At 41.7% G+C, this 12,833-nt stretch overlaps 1 protein-coding gene across 2 annotated transcripts in view; it reads right to left on the reverse strand.

Annotated features, from left to right (window-relative positions):
- Positions 1–12,554, reverse strand: part of GADL1 (glutamate decarboxylase like 1) — an 86,919-nt gene extending 74,365 nt beyond the window's left edge. The window contains exons 1-4 of one of the 2 annotated variants that reach the window (XM_042806532.1): positions 12,225–12,554; positions 4,362–4,439; positions 1,057–1,229; positions 121–247 (exon numbers count right to left, since the gene is read on the reverse strand). In XM_042806532.1, the coding sequence (XP_042662466.1) occupies positions 121–247; positions 1,057–1,209 (280 nt within the window). In that variant the 5' untranslated portion in view covers positions 1,210–1,229; positions 4,362–4,439; positions 12,225–12,554. The remainder of the gene's footprint in view (positions 1–120; positions 248–1,056; positions 1,230–4,361; positions 4,440–12,224) is intronic. The other variant, XM_042806531.1, reaches the window with a different exon arrangement.
- Positions 12,555–12,833: the final 279 nt, after the last annotated feature.

The raw sequence follows: 12,833 nt of genomic DNA on the forward strand, positions 1-12,833 counted from the left end.
GCATAAGCAGGCAGGAAACAAACACCCCCAGTTTCCTGAAAGATGACAGAACTTTGTAAATATCATCCTGTCTTCCTAAGTTAGCATACAAAATAACTTCACTAGAAATCACATTCTTACCGGTTTTGACGCTGTATTGTATAACATCCCGGCAGAGTTGCAAGAGTTTCTGATGAGTTTCTCCTGTGTCCCTCATTTCCAGGTCAAGAATCTGCTTCAACGTTTCAGGGGCTCTCCATTCACAAACCTAATGATGGGGAGAGGGGGGAGACACCAGCAGTGAACAGGCCAGCCCAGGGGAAATAGTGATAAAGCTACAAGGTAAGCATCACATTTAGCGTGGGTTTCATAAAACTGCCCATTGCAGGGCAGCATGCCACCAGAGAACATCTCTGGAAAACTGGTCTCATGGGATCTTGGTTTTATTGTGTCTCAGGCATTGCTTGACCATAAAAATGTAGAGTGGGGAATGCTGGAAGGCAGAAAAGAACGAGGCCTGCAGGTCAAATTCTGTCCTTAAGTAAGGATTTGTAATCACAGCATTTTCAAATGCTGTTCTGCCAAGGGGTATGAGCAACCAGTGCGTGCCCAAAGGCAAGCACGACGCACGGGCAGGTCCTCTTCCCATACAGCCACTTAAGCAGGGGTTCTTCAAAATCCATAGCAATCTCATAACGTTTCCCTTTCACAGTGGTACCACATACATCCACTGTTCCTCCTTCTCCAATACCAGTGCCCCTGAGGAGCAAACAAATAACTCCCCCCACCCCAAACAAGAAGAACACTACACACATTTGTCATCTCAAATAAAGTGACCATTGTACTCAGAGATGAAAAAACTCATTATTTTCTGGCAAATATGTATGCTAGTTATGTTCCTGAAAGGTTTTATAATATGATCTTTCCTAATTTGTAAGGCTGTCTTTTTATTTCAGAGCCACGCACAGACTAGAAACAATATTGAGGCTAAAGTGCAATAAAATACACCTTAGAAAAAATTGATTTGCTGTTCATTATCTCTGTTAAAAATTCTCAAACACGACTCTATGGCTTTACCTTTTCTGTTACATCATCAGCTTTCTGAATGACTTCTTCCATTATAATCTTACAGGCCTCCTCCACAAACTTTTCTCCCGCTTTTGAGTCCATTATTGGACCATTTAGGATGACCCCATCCACCAAAACAGCATTCTTTTTCTTCTGGAGCATCTCCTGTTTGCAAACACCAACTGTAAGATAAATAACTCACCATTAAAGCAAGGTCTGGACAATTAAATCATAAACTAAAAAAAAAAAATATTATTATTTTATTGCTGAAGATTTAGTCAACTTAAGGAAAAAAATCACATGGACTTTTCACATGTACAAAAATCCTAGATTTTGGTGGCAGAATCTTTATAGAAAAAGACCCAACATCTTGCTTCAAACCTAAATTGTTATTATGTAGGTAATAATAGCCTACTATATGGTATCTACTGCTTTCTACAGCGTAGAAAACCATGCAAGGCACCTTCTAAACACAGAGAAAAATACAGTTCTGGCCTAACACGTGACACAGCTGGATAAACAGAAATACAATGCAAGATAATAGGTATTTTTCTTAGCTGAAAATGTTTCCCTTCACATGTCATCCCTCCTGCTCCCCTTTGTTCATGAAGTAATTTTCAGCTTTATTTCCCATATCTTTATGCTGGTCCTTCCCACCAGCCAGTTCTATTCCTCTGGGTCTTCTGCGTCCTTTGCAAAGTGTTTCACTGACCCACACATTTATTTATGAAAATAAAACTTTGAGATTGCTGTCAATATTGCATACCTGTACTTCTCTCCTTTCTGCCCTTATCCTATTAAGTGCCCCTCAGACACTAATTACAGTAATATGCTGTGCAGATTATCTTGTTTATTCACTTCAGTGATGATCTCTTTCCTCTCCCTCACCATGAGGTGCTCTCCTGATGTGTTCCACAAACACATCACTACCTCCTCTTTTACCTCACTTCTGAAAGCACATTCAAGATACTTATAAGACACTGGCCAATACCTGCAACCACGTATCTATTTCATGTATTGATTTCATACGGCAAGATCAGGGACTCCAGTTTTAATCAACGTGAGGATAAAGACGAAAGTGAGACATTTGGAGATACCAAGGGAACAGACATTTGAAACAGTATAGCGCTGAAAGGAGAAGCGTAACTACCATATCCAAATTATCTGGGTTACAGACAGCACCTGCCCACTGATCTCACCTCAGCACAGGTAAGATCTATGAAGCCAGGCAGCATTGCCTTGAAGGGTCTTCACCTACAGTGAGGATGGTGGAAGGGCAAAGATGCATGAAGGAGAAAGTTCTGTGACCAAAACAACTTTATCTTCTTTACTTTTTGCTCCCGTTACACAGTACAGAATAAAGGTACCTTTTTCATAGGTCTAAACAAATAACTGAATTTCCAGAAGACTGCCAGACACTGCAGTCTGACACATTCATCACGCTTATCATAATTACAGTTCCTCATGCGCAGGAGGATACAGAAGAACAACAATGCTGCCTAGAAAGGTGCATGACTTCAAGGTTCATTGATTGAAAGAAACCCTGTCAATCCCACGAGCTTTTATTTACTGATGACTCAGAGAAGCTATTCAGTTCACTTTTACTTATCAGAAGAGATATGACAAACAAGATAAAATTCTAACATGAGATGGAATCTCGGGCTTCCCATAACACTGATGACAAAAGTGAGAACCCCACTCTCTGCATTTCTGAAATTACTTCTATTTCTAATCCAAAAGAGCAATATACTAAATTTTGCTGAACAGAGTAGCCTTTGGCACACTGTTAATAGGGGAGGCATAAACGTTCTTGTGTGACAGATACAAAACAAGCAGGTAAACAGGTACATCTTCAACAGGCAAAGAGGGAAAAATCACAGATGTCAAAAACTTCAGTTCTCATCGTGCTTCCCAGCACACCACAGCAGAGGCACTGCACAGAACCTGCAGCTTTGAAAAAGTCTTAAAGGTTTCTCTGTGAACACAAGCTGGTAGGGGTCAACTTTACAAGACTTAAAACACCAGGTATTAACAAGGAATTGGAAGGCATCAGGTCTTTAGGCAGACATAACAGGGACTATTCTTGAATTGAGAATTAGTTATTTGATGCATAAATGGCTGCCCTACACACTAACCAGAGTTAAACACAAAAAACAATTTCAGCCTCAACATCACCTGGAGATGTTACCACCTCCATGTATGTCAAAGGTGCTTTGTTTCTACAGAAAAGATGACAGGATCTAAAATATATGGGAAAATAATATCTATCACACAGATGTTGGTACTTCCTTTGGTTACAAGAAGAATAGAAGTCGGAGCAAGAGAACTCACTTTTTTTTTTTTTTCTACCTCTCAGGTCTCTGCTAGAAACAGAGCTGTGCAAAAGCTTTCTGTTGGTAACTTCATCAGCCCTGTTTCTGAGACTTTGACACAGAGATGTGATACTAGAACTTCCATGGTTTCCCAAGGATCTTCCAGGGATTGTGTGAAAAGCAAAAGCAAAGTTTTACTTTTTCTACCAGATCTTTAGGGGGCTGGGCGATAGGTCTAACAATAGCTCCCGATTTGAAGCAGGTCTGTTCACCTCTACACACAGTGTTATAGTCTCCACAGGACCCTTTGTGGAGCCTGAGGAAGAAGGCATCATCTCGAAAATGGGTGATAGCCTAGCCCTAGTCTCAACACACCTGTGTTAGGCTTCAAGCACAGTCTGTGAGAGAAAGAAAAAGCAGAAGGGTCAGACTTCGCCCACAATGTATTTCATTAAATAATACACCTTGCAATTACTTACCACTTTCTCAGTAACGCTTTGGTTATCACTTACCATTTCAATCTGAACTTGCCAAGCTAAATTCTGCCCTGGAACACCATAAGACTATTACTGGAAATTAATAGGAACAACTATTTCACAATCAGCAGCTAAATTAAGCCCCAAACACACACTTTTTCTGAGGTAAAGGTCTTCAGGTTTTGCAGACCACAGTTGGATATATACACTATTCTCATCTCTCATGATTTTATTGAAAATCCTGTGATACTTAATCTTCTACTTATAACTGTCTGACTTCTGGAGTTCTTATGAGAATTCCAAACTCTTCTTTACTGAAAAATAAATGTGTTTCCTCTTGGCTGCAGTAAAAACCTTGAAGAGGAAAACTAAGCAGATGATAAAAGTCTGAACTGCCATAAGATTTTTTTCTTTATCACATTTTTTAAAAGATCCTATGACCAATTTATTATGTTTTAGATGGTGAACCTCCAGAAAGAGTCAAGGTTCACTTTTTATGTCAGAGTACCCAAGTTAAATAGCATACCTTTAACACCTTCTCAGAGCTGAGCATCCAAACTAAGAAACACACACACTGTCTTTATGAGCTGGTAATTCATGTTGCCTATTTAAAAAAAAAAAAAAAAAAAAAAAAAAAATCATACCTCAAATTCTAAAAACATTATTTTCCAAGAATTTGGAGCCTTTTACATATCTGTCTCAAATACACTTGATAGCACTAAGGAAATGTGTACCACATGGAGCCCACTTCAGAAAAACAGTATCTTGTCACATATACCTTTTCTGTTTTTAAACATGATCGGCAAGCAATCTAGAGATGTGGCTGCAATAATTATATTCTTTTCTATTTATGAATACAAAAACAGACTCCTAAGCAGACTCAGAAAACAGACTTCCATAAAAGTATATGAAATGCAATTTCAGCCAAATGGCTCCAGGCTTGAAACAGAACTAAAACTTTACAAAATGGAAGTGCTTTAAATCAGAGATTAACGATTATTGAGTGTTCAAGATATCCTTCAGCAAAAGAGAAGGCTCTTCAATTGGAGAAGACTCGATCCTGCTCCAACTGAAGGCAACTGGGCATTTAGCCACTGGCTTCAGCAATGGCAGAATCAAGCCTGTAATTCTCACATTTCATCCTGAATGAAATACTCTATTACGGAAGCCTAATGATTTCCAACCAGCATTTAATTGGAGCTGAAATAACGTACAGAAAAATAAACATTTTTTTCAGATGTTTCTATATCTTTATGTAAGCACTATGAAGTATTTTAAAAGCTGCATCTGTGTTTCCATAAACATATAGAAACTTTCACTGCTAAATTCTTGCACTACAAAAAGAAACCAGAGCCTTGTACTTGGCACGTTCTGACAACATTTGGGAGAGTAGAATAAAATGCCCAGAAAGATTTACTGCTCACAAGTAAAAGGCAGAAACAGAAGGGGGTGGTTGTGAAAGAGTAGCTTGTGCTTGAATGCCAGAGCCAAATCCTGTTCAGTTTATGCTGTACTAGAACCACTGATTATTCAAGTGAATGCAAAAGGCTGGCTTTGACCAAAGGCTGACATCTGCTTTGTAACAAATGCAACAATAATTTCCAGCATTAATCAAAAAGAAATTCTACATTTCTATGATCTAGTCATGGTTCTTCTTTCAGACGACGTCAGTGTTTTCTTTCAGTATGTCCAGCAAAAGAAAACAAATGAACTTCAGTGTCAAGACTCCACACCATCATGTTTAATGGATTACTGTAGTGCCATATCACATATCAAAGTATTAAAACACAAACCTGTCCTGCACTGTGCAGCTATTTGAGTCCCTTGGCATACATAATCTTTAAAGGCACTTCTGTTTCTTTAATCATTGTTTTCTCTATGTCTTTGACTGAAGTAAAGCCGCTCCAGTTTTAAGGCAAAACACTTTGTTTCTTAGTAAACTGATTTCCCAGGCCTGTTGTCAAGTAAAGGAGATGCAGGTTTCTTAGAACCCAGTACATAAGCTGACTTGGTGTCCTGGCAAAGCCATCCATGTGGAGAAAAAAAAAAAAAAAAAGTAGGTAAAGGTATAGTAGGGTTCACATAATTGCCCCTATACTACATGTTCCTGTTTTACAGGTTTATGAACCAGGCCTGTGGACAGGGAACAAGCTGGGTGCTTCCCTTCAGAAGGTCTGCAACAGCCCCCTGCACACAGGAATCCTCCGACTGTGAAAATGCAAACGTGACCTTTATAGAGCATGACCCACGGAAAACAAAAGTGCTTGTGTCTGGGCTCAAAGGGCCCTCAATAGACTCTTGGAACACACTGCTCCAAATGGCAACAGTACAACAAACGGGTCCTATTTTCCATCCCACACCTGACTTGTCCCTTCTGATAGGGAAGGCTGGAAGGAGAGAGAGAAATCTGGAGAGGAACCCCAGCATGAATATCTGACAGAGAATGCAAGGTCCTCACTAGGAGAGATGTTCTGCTTTCTGAGATGTTTCCACAGTCCTGAGGGGACACCTTTATTGAATGCTCATGGCATGTTGTGCCCATTCTCTGCATACCAAGCCCTTGCTATATACAACAGTACCAGGAAGGACATGCTGAAAAAGTAAAATAAAAGAAGCAGACAGAAGTTAAGAAACAAGAATCATGAATTTTTATGCAGCCAAATCTCAGGAATTTATGTTAATATTTAATAACAACTTTTCAATGCCCTAACCAAGTAACTGCAGGAATGATTCATGCTGTAATGTTTCCAATTAGGAAAAAAGGCTGTGGAGAATTGGAATTCACCTTGATGCAAAACTGAGAAACAGCAGATGCCAACTATGAAATGGAAATCCCAACTCCCTGACTGCAGTGAGATTCTCTCAGCACACGTGTTCTAATTTTTAACATCTGCAAGCACCTGAGAAACAAAATGGCTTTTATTTTAAATAGAAGTTGCACACTGACAATGAACATTTAATGAACGTTCCTTTTTCTGTGGGAAAGTTAATATATTTGCAACATCCAAGTCAATCACGTGCACTGTGAACAGGATAGCAGAGTTAACAACTTCAGGAGGCTGAGTTCAGACAGAAGTGATGAATATATGTGTGACCCACATAGAATATAAAGAATCCCTGAGATTTCTATGTTTCCCACTGGAAAAAATTTGAAGTGAAAATATAATTGGGGTTTTTTTCCAAGTGGAAGTCCTGCAACTTGATTTAAAGAGTCTACAAGAGCCTGTAATTTAATACAAGAACCATATTTTTAGTTGTAATATAAAACCAATTCTTAACCCCAGTCTTTCAAAAATCAACTAAGGAAGAAGTAATTTTCTAGAGCTGAGTTTTCTGGGATTTAATGCAAGTTTAAACGTAAAAATAGATGAAAAGTCTAAATCTAGTTTTAGGAACTTTTACCTCTACACTCAAGTTAGTCAAAACAACTTTCTTCCTCTCACTTTTTCTTAACATCATAAACACTTCGCTATTTTCTATTCCCTATGAAGGATTTTCAATTACTGCCCACTAACTTATGTCTACAACACTGCTCTGAGATATGCCCTTACTTACTAACATGGGGAAGCTAGTGCATAGTACATCAGGATGTAACTTTCCAGCCCACCAGGTCCTCTGAACTAGTTCCTATGCAGGCATTCATAATTTATTAGCATATTATGTATGGCAAAGTGGTCCAATCCACTTTTTAAATGGAGCAAGCTGCCTTGCACAGAGTATTATAACGCTGCTGGTCAGATCAGCAGAGACCAGTCACACAGATGAGAGATCCAGCAGGGCTCTGGACCCATCACTTCAGATCATCCCTGCCTCGATTTTCCTATGTGGTTTTGGGAAACCATTCCTGAGCTGCAAGAGGCCAAGCGGCTGGGTGACAATGCACATTAGTAAGTGTCATCCTTCCCTCTAAGGAAGGATGAAGATGGATAATTTATTTTGGGTGGTTTTTTTGACTATGCCAAAACTTTAATCAGTCATTTGAGATGGGTACATACAGTATTTGTTGCTTGTTCCTTCCCTTCAGGTAGGTGTAACAGCTTTTTAACATGATATACTGGCCCCAAAGGGGGTCCAATAATCCCTGAACAATGAAGTAGGTCTGCTTGAGAAAAATTAGTTTAAGTGGCTCAGTGAGACACAAGCTGTCTTGCAGTGTAACTAGCAGAGGGACGCCAAGCCGCTCACAAGACAACCTTTCTTGTTGAAACCCTGACATTTGCCAATGGATAAGATCATATTTATGAGGCTTTTCAGCTTACATAAGGTGAAATGTGACAAAGGGCAGAGACATCCAAGCTTTAGAGCCAAAAGCTCTTCCAAATTATCTAGATTTAACCAGCTACTTTGTAGAGTTATTGCTACTTCGCTGACAAAAGACCTTGGTCTCCAAGAACTACCATCCTCATATTTATGGCACTGAAAAACCTCTGGTCTCATGATTTTTATTTTAAAGACACCTCTATTTGCTGACTGCTAACAAATTTTTAATTAAAACAAAAAGTAAAAATCAAGATTGCGTATACTCAAGAAACAGTAATAGAGATGGACATACATACGTTTGAACCAGGTCAAAGTGACTTTTTGTTACGCTTAGACTAGCCCTGACAATAATCACCAACAGAAACAACCTTCACTGACCTACCACAAGGCCACAACCATTGCCCTTTTAAATTTATTATTCCTTCACTGCACATGTGCAACCCCTGTTAATGTTAAGATAACTTCCATGCACATATGGGAGAATCAAAAAAGGGGGGAAATGCCCCCAATTCAGCCATGTTCTGCTGTGTATCCTCAAGCTATCAATGCTTTACAACTAACTCCAACAACTTCTAGTTTGTGACATGAGGCAAAGCAAAAAAGGGCCATAAGAAATTTAACTTTTGATTTTTGCAAATTCTGAAGAGGTAGTAAACATTTGGGTTGGATGAGCATTAGGACTGAGTATCCCAAATCTGACGGCAGGGGCAGGGGAGAAGTCAGAGAAATACAAAGACATATATTTCAATGCGTCCATTTTTTCTCTCTTGAACATATAATAAGTGCTTATGAGAATACAAATGCCTTTAAAGAAGCAAGCTGCTTAAAATAATCAAGGGCAAGGAAATTAAGGCACGTGAAATCTAAGCTGTTTAATAGGCAATAATAGTTGAATCAGTATGTAACAAGCTCTCCCAATGTATTAAAAAGTGACAATACTTGGTTGTATAAGTGACAGCTTAAAAGATGCCTTAATCAAGAAAAAAAATTATTTATTGAACTTCTCAAATGTCAAATTAAGCTTCTTCACTAAACGTTCATTAGCTGCCAAGAAAATTCTTATTAATTTTAAAGTACAATGAATGCACTCACACAAAATGGATTTATTTGATGCAAACTTCATTTCTTGCAAACCTGTGTTTCCCTTCCTCTGATGAAGTGATATTAGCTAAGGTCCGAGTATCTTTTTAGTCAGATCAGATTTTAAGACACAGGAGAGATCCTATCCCTCTGTTCAGACCAAAACACTAACCTGAGTGTCACATTACCAGAGCCTTAAAGTCACCCTAACTTCCAGTATGTTTTACCATGCTTCACATTACACCTGTTTGAGATGGCAACACAGCAACACCTTACATGAAATAAATATTTGCTGACTCGTCTCCCCAACCTGCTGGCAGACCCAAACCACATAACACCCCAAACACACCGAGCAGCCAGCAATTCAGAAGTTAAAAAGCAGCATACTGCATAAATATTGGCTGCTTCCTTCCTCTTATGGTTTCCAGCTCCAACTCAGTTTGTTGTACTTGATGAGCTAGTAACTCACTTGAGTCTCTGCTTAAAAGACTCAGCCTTTATGTCCCACAAGGATGTATCTTTTTTTTTTTTTGATCCAAGTACAGAATTATGCAGGTTTTCTCCATGCCAAAAAACCCTTGAAAAGCTACCCTGACACCAAATGACTGAAGGATATGTGCAGTCAAGATCCATTTCTGCATCTAGGAGTATGAATCTTGGCCCCCTCTCATTAATGGGATTTTGCTATCTTTTGTGTTAGTGGAAGCATTGCCTAAAAAATCCTTTTACTCATCCCTGCACAGTCATTAAGGCTGCCCTTGTGGACAGTGCTGATAATATCTGAGAGAAATGAGGCTCACTTAGCAACAAGCAAGATGAACTTCACTAGTGCTCACTTTCACATACATGAAGGGTGTTTAAAAAAGAAGAAAAAGGAAATAAAAGTGTCACCCCCCAAGAGTGCTCCCACTGCATTCACCACTAGAGCCACTGCAAGTATAATTCCATGCACATCCAAGTCTCTGCTCCAATTGTGTCTACTTTCCCAGCTGTTCCAGCTGTGCAAAGCAAGCACAATGCTACTGCTGCAGCAGGCAGGTGCCTTTAGTCCCTGTCTCCTAGATGTTTTCTCATGTAACCTTAGAAGCTAAGAGCACATTAAATAAGCACTGAAAGGAAAACTGCACATATCAGCCCAGGTGGTCTGATTTTAACTGCAGATTCACACTTGCTAAAGCTTTCTGCAGGCAGCAAAGACTTTATCACCTCGAGAAACAGAGCCCCATTTCTCCAACAGCTGAAGACAACAGGAGCAAAATCTTTCCCCAGATCCGAAATCACCTGAATTCACTAATAAGACAACAAGCAACACCCACAGAAAAAGCTACAATGCAGCCCAATTTCATTCACCATCCCACTTCTGTGAAGTTCTTTCATCAGACAGAACCTGGCAGAAAACACAGCAAATCACCAAAGGCAAAGAGAAAAGAGGACAGGGAGAGTAAAGAATTCCTCAGAAGTATGCAGAAGTTACAGATGCTACTTATGAATAAGGCAGACTGGAAAACCTGAAGCAACAAGGGTGGGGATCGTATTATCACTGGACACATTCTGTTTTACCAGCCAATGATTTTGGAAGGAAATTAAACTTTTGGTAGCATACTTCAGGCAATATTTGAACAAGAACGTTATTACCCAGCTGAAGGGAACACCAGGATCTCAGTCTTAGGGACCATTAGAAACGTGTCTTTGGTGATGTCTTGGCAGAGGATATTAAGATAAGCCGAGTGTGAAGCAAACCACTTGTGGAGCTGCTGTCACTCAAAGTACTGCTCCTGATACTCACACAGTACAGCTATTGTTACTTGCACGGTAGAGCCTTAAACTACTATGCACACTAGAAAATATTTACTGCACACTAGAATTCTCACGTAACTTTCCAATGCTCATTTAATTTACATCAAATCAAGCAAAAATAATTGGTCTTAAAATACTAAGTTTCTGGAGTTTTCTCTCAAATGTATTATTTTGTTTGGAGATTTTCTACCAATAGAGTGCTAATAACTTGGGTCACCCATGAATGCAAGACACTGAACTTGGGAGACAAGCTAGGAGACTTACTCAACCCGGGAGTAAAAACTTTTTTAGTGTCTCATCCATGCTTAGGGTAAAACTAGAAGAAACATCCTAGGCCATGAGCCTTTTTGACTGTTTTCATAGGAAATTCCCAATTTGAGATAAGTAGAAAAATTCTCATCAATAATATTGATCTCGTGGGAGAGGGGACAGCCACCCACAAACACTTTCACTATTTTCCAACCTAGCAACTTGTTTCCCCTCACAAGACCAAGGAATTCATTTCTTAACTTTGCAAATAATGGCATACCTAAAGCATACATGTACCACAGTTTAGTCTCTGCATTTTCTAAGCTTCTGCAAAAGTCTAGTTATTGTTTTAGCCATAGGTATTCCACCTTCCCAACTTTCATATATGTACAGTCAACTTCTCTTTTTCATTACATAATGATGCAAGGCCTTCCCGTTAACGCGGGTAAACAAGCTAACTTGGTAAGACACTTAGAAGACAGGATTAACTTCTCCCTTCCCAAGGCCTTTTGCTCCAAAATAAATCACTGTACTGCCATGCCTGCTTTATTCTGGTGTCTGAAAAAAAACAAAAACAAAAAAAAAAAAAAAAAGCAAATAAACAAAAACCCCCTAAAATCAAAACAGAAGGCACCACTCTTCAAAGATCATTTATTTCAGCAAAAAGGACTGCGCTGCAATGCTTTTCTAGTAACCGTTGAAAACCCCGTACCTTATTAAGCCTTCCTGGCTACGTTACTGCCGCACTTCAGCAGGAGGAGGGTAGAGCTATCCCCCCCCCCCCCCCCCCCCGGCAGCCCTTCTGCTCATCCCCACACGCCACGGGGGACGTTTCTGAGCCGGCGGGAGCCCTCCGCGAAGGCAGCCCGCGCCCCTCCCGCCGCTGCCCGGAGCTCCCGCTCCTCCCGGGGAGGCTCCTCCGGGAGCACCTCCCCCCCTCCACCGCCCGGCCGAAGCGGGGACAGAGGAGGGAGAAGGCGGCTCTGGCCCCGCCGGCGTTTACCCTCCATCTCGCCTTCGCGGTGGGAGCCGGAGGGGAGGGGAAGGCGCCTCCCCGGCCTGGCCCTGGCCGCTCCCGCGCCGAGCCGTCCCTCTGCCGACGCCGAGCCCGCCGCTTCCGCCCCGTACACCCGCGGCCGCCCGGCCGCTGCCTCCGGGCCGCCTATTAATACCCTCGGCGGGGCTGGCCCGCCGCCAGCCGCCTCCTCCGGCGGCGGGGGGGGGGGGGTGGCGCGGCGCGGCCGGGCGCACCGGAGCCGGGGGGAGCCGCCCGCAGGCCTGCCCGCCGCGGCCTGCCCCCGACGCCTGAGGGGACCGGCGGCGGCGGGGGGGGGCCGCGGTACATAAAGAGGGAGCTTTTAACGCCCGGCAGCCGCCCTTACGCCGTAGCCGGGGGATCGGTGCCGCCGAAGCCCTCCCGGGGGTGGGCCGGAGGCGGCAGCAGCCCGGCCCCGCCGCGCGGGGCTGTTCTGAGGCCTCCGGGTGCGCTGTGGCCGACCCCTTAGTGCCAGGACACCAGCCCCGTTCGACGCGACACCAGGCCTTCTTCGTTCTCATCCCCTTACTTCCTCGTAATCGCTACCTCTTGCGAATAAGCTCCAAAAATTTAACT

Source organism: Tyto alba, unplaced genomic scaffold (genome assembly GCF_018691265.1).
Source record: "Tyto alba isolate M040663 unplaced genomic scaffold, T.alba_DEE_v4.0 Super-Scaffold_46, whole genome shotgun sequence".
Classification (NCBI taxonomy): domain Eukaryota; kingdom Metazoa; phylum Chordata; class Aves; order Strigiformes; family Tytonidae; genus Tyto; species Tyto alba.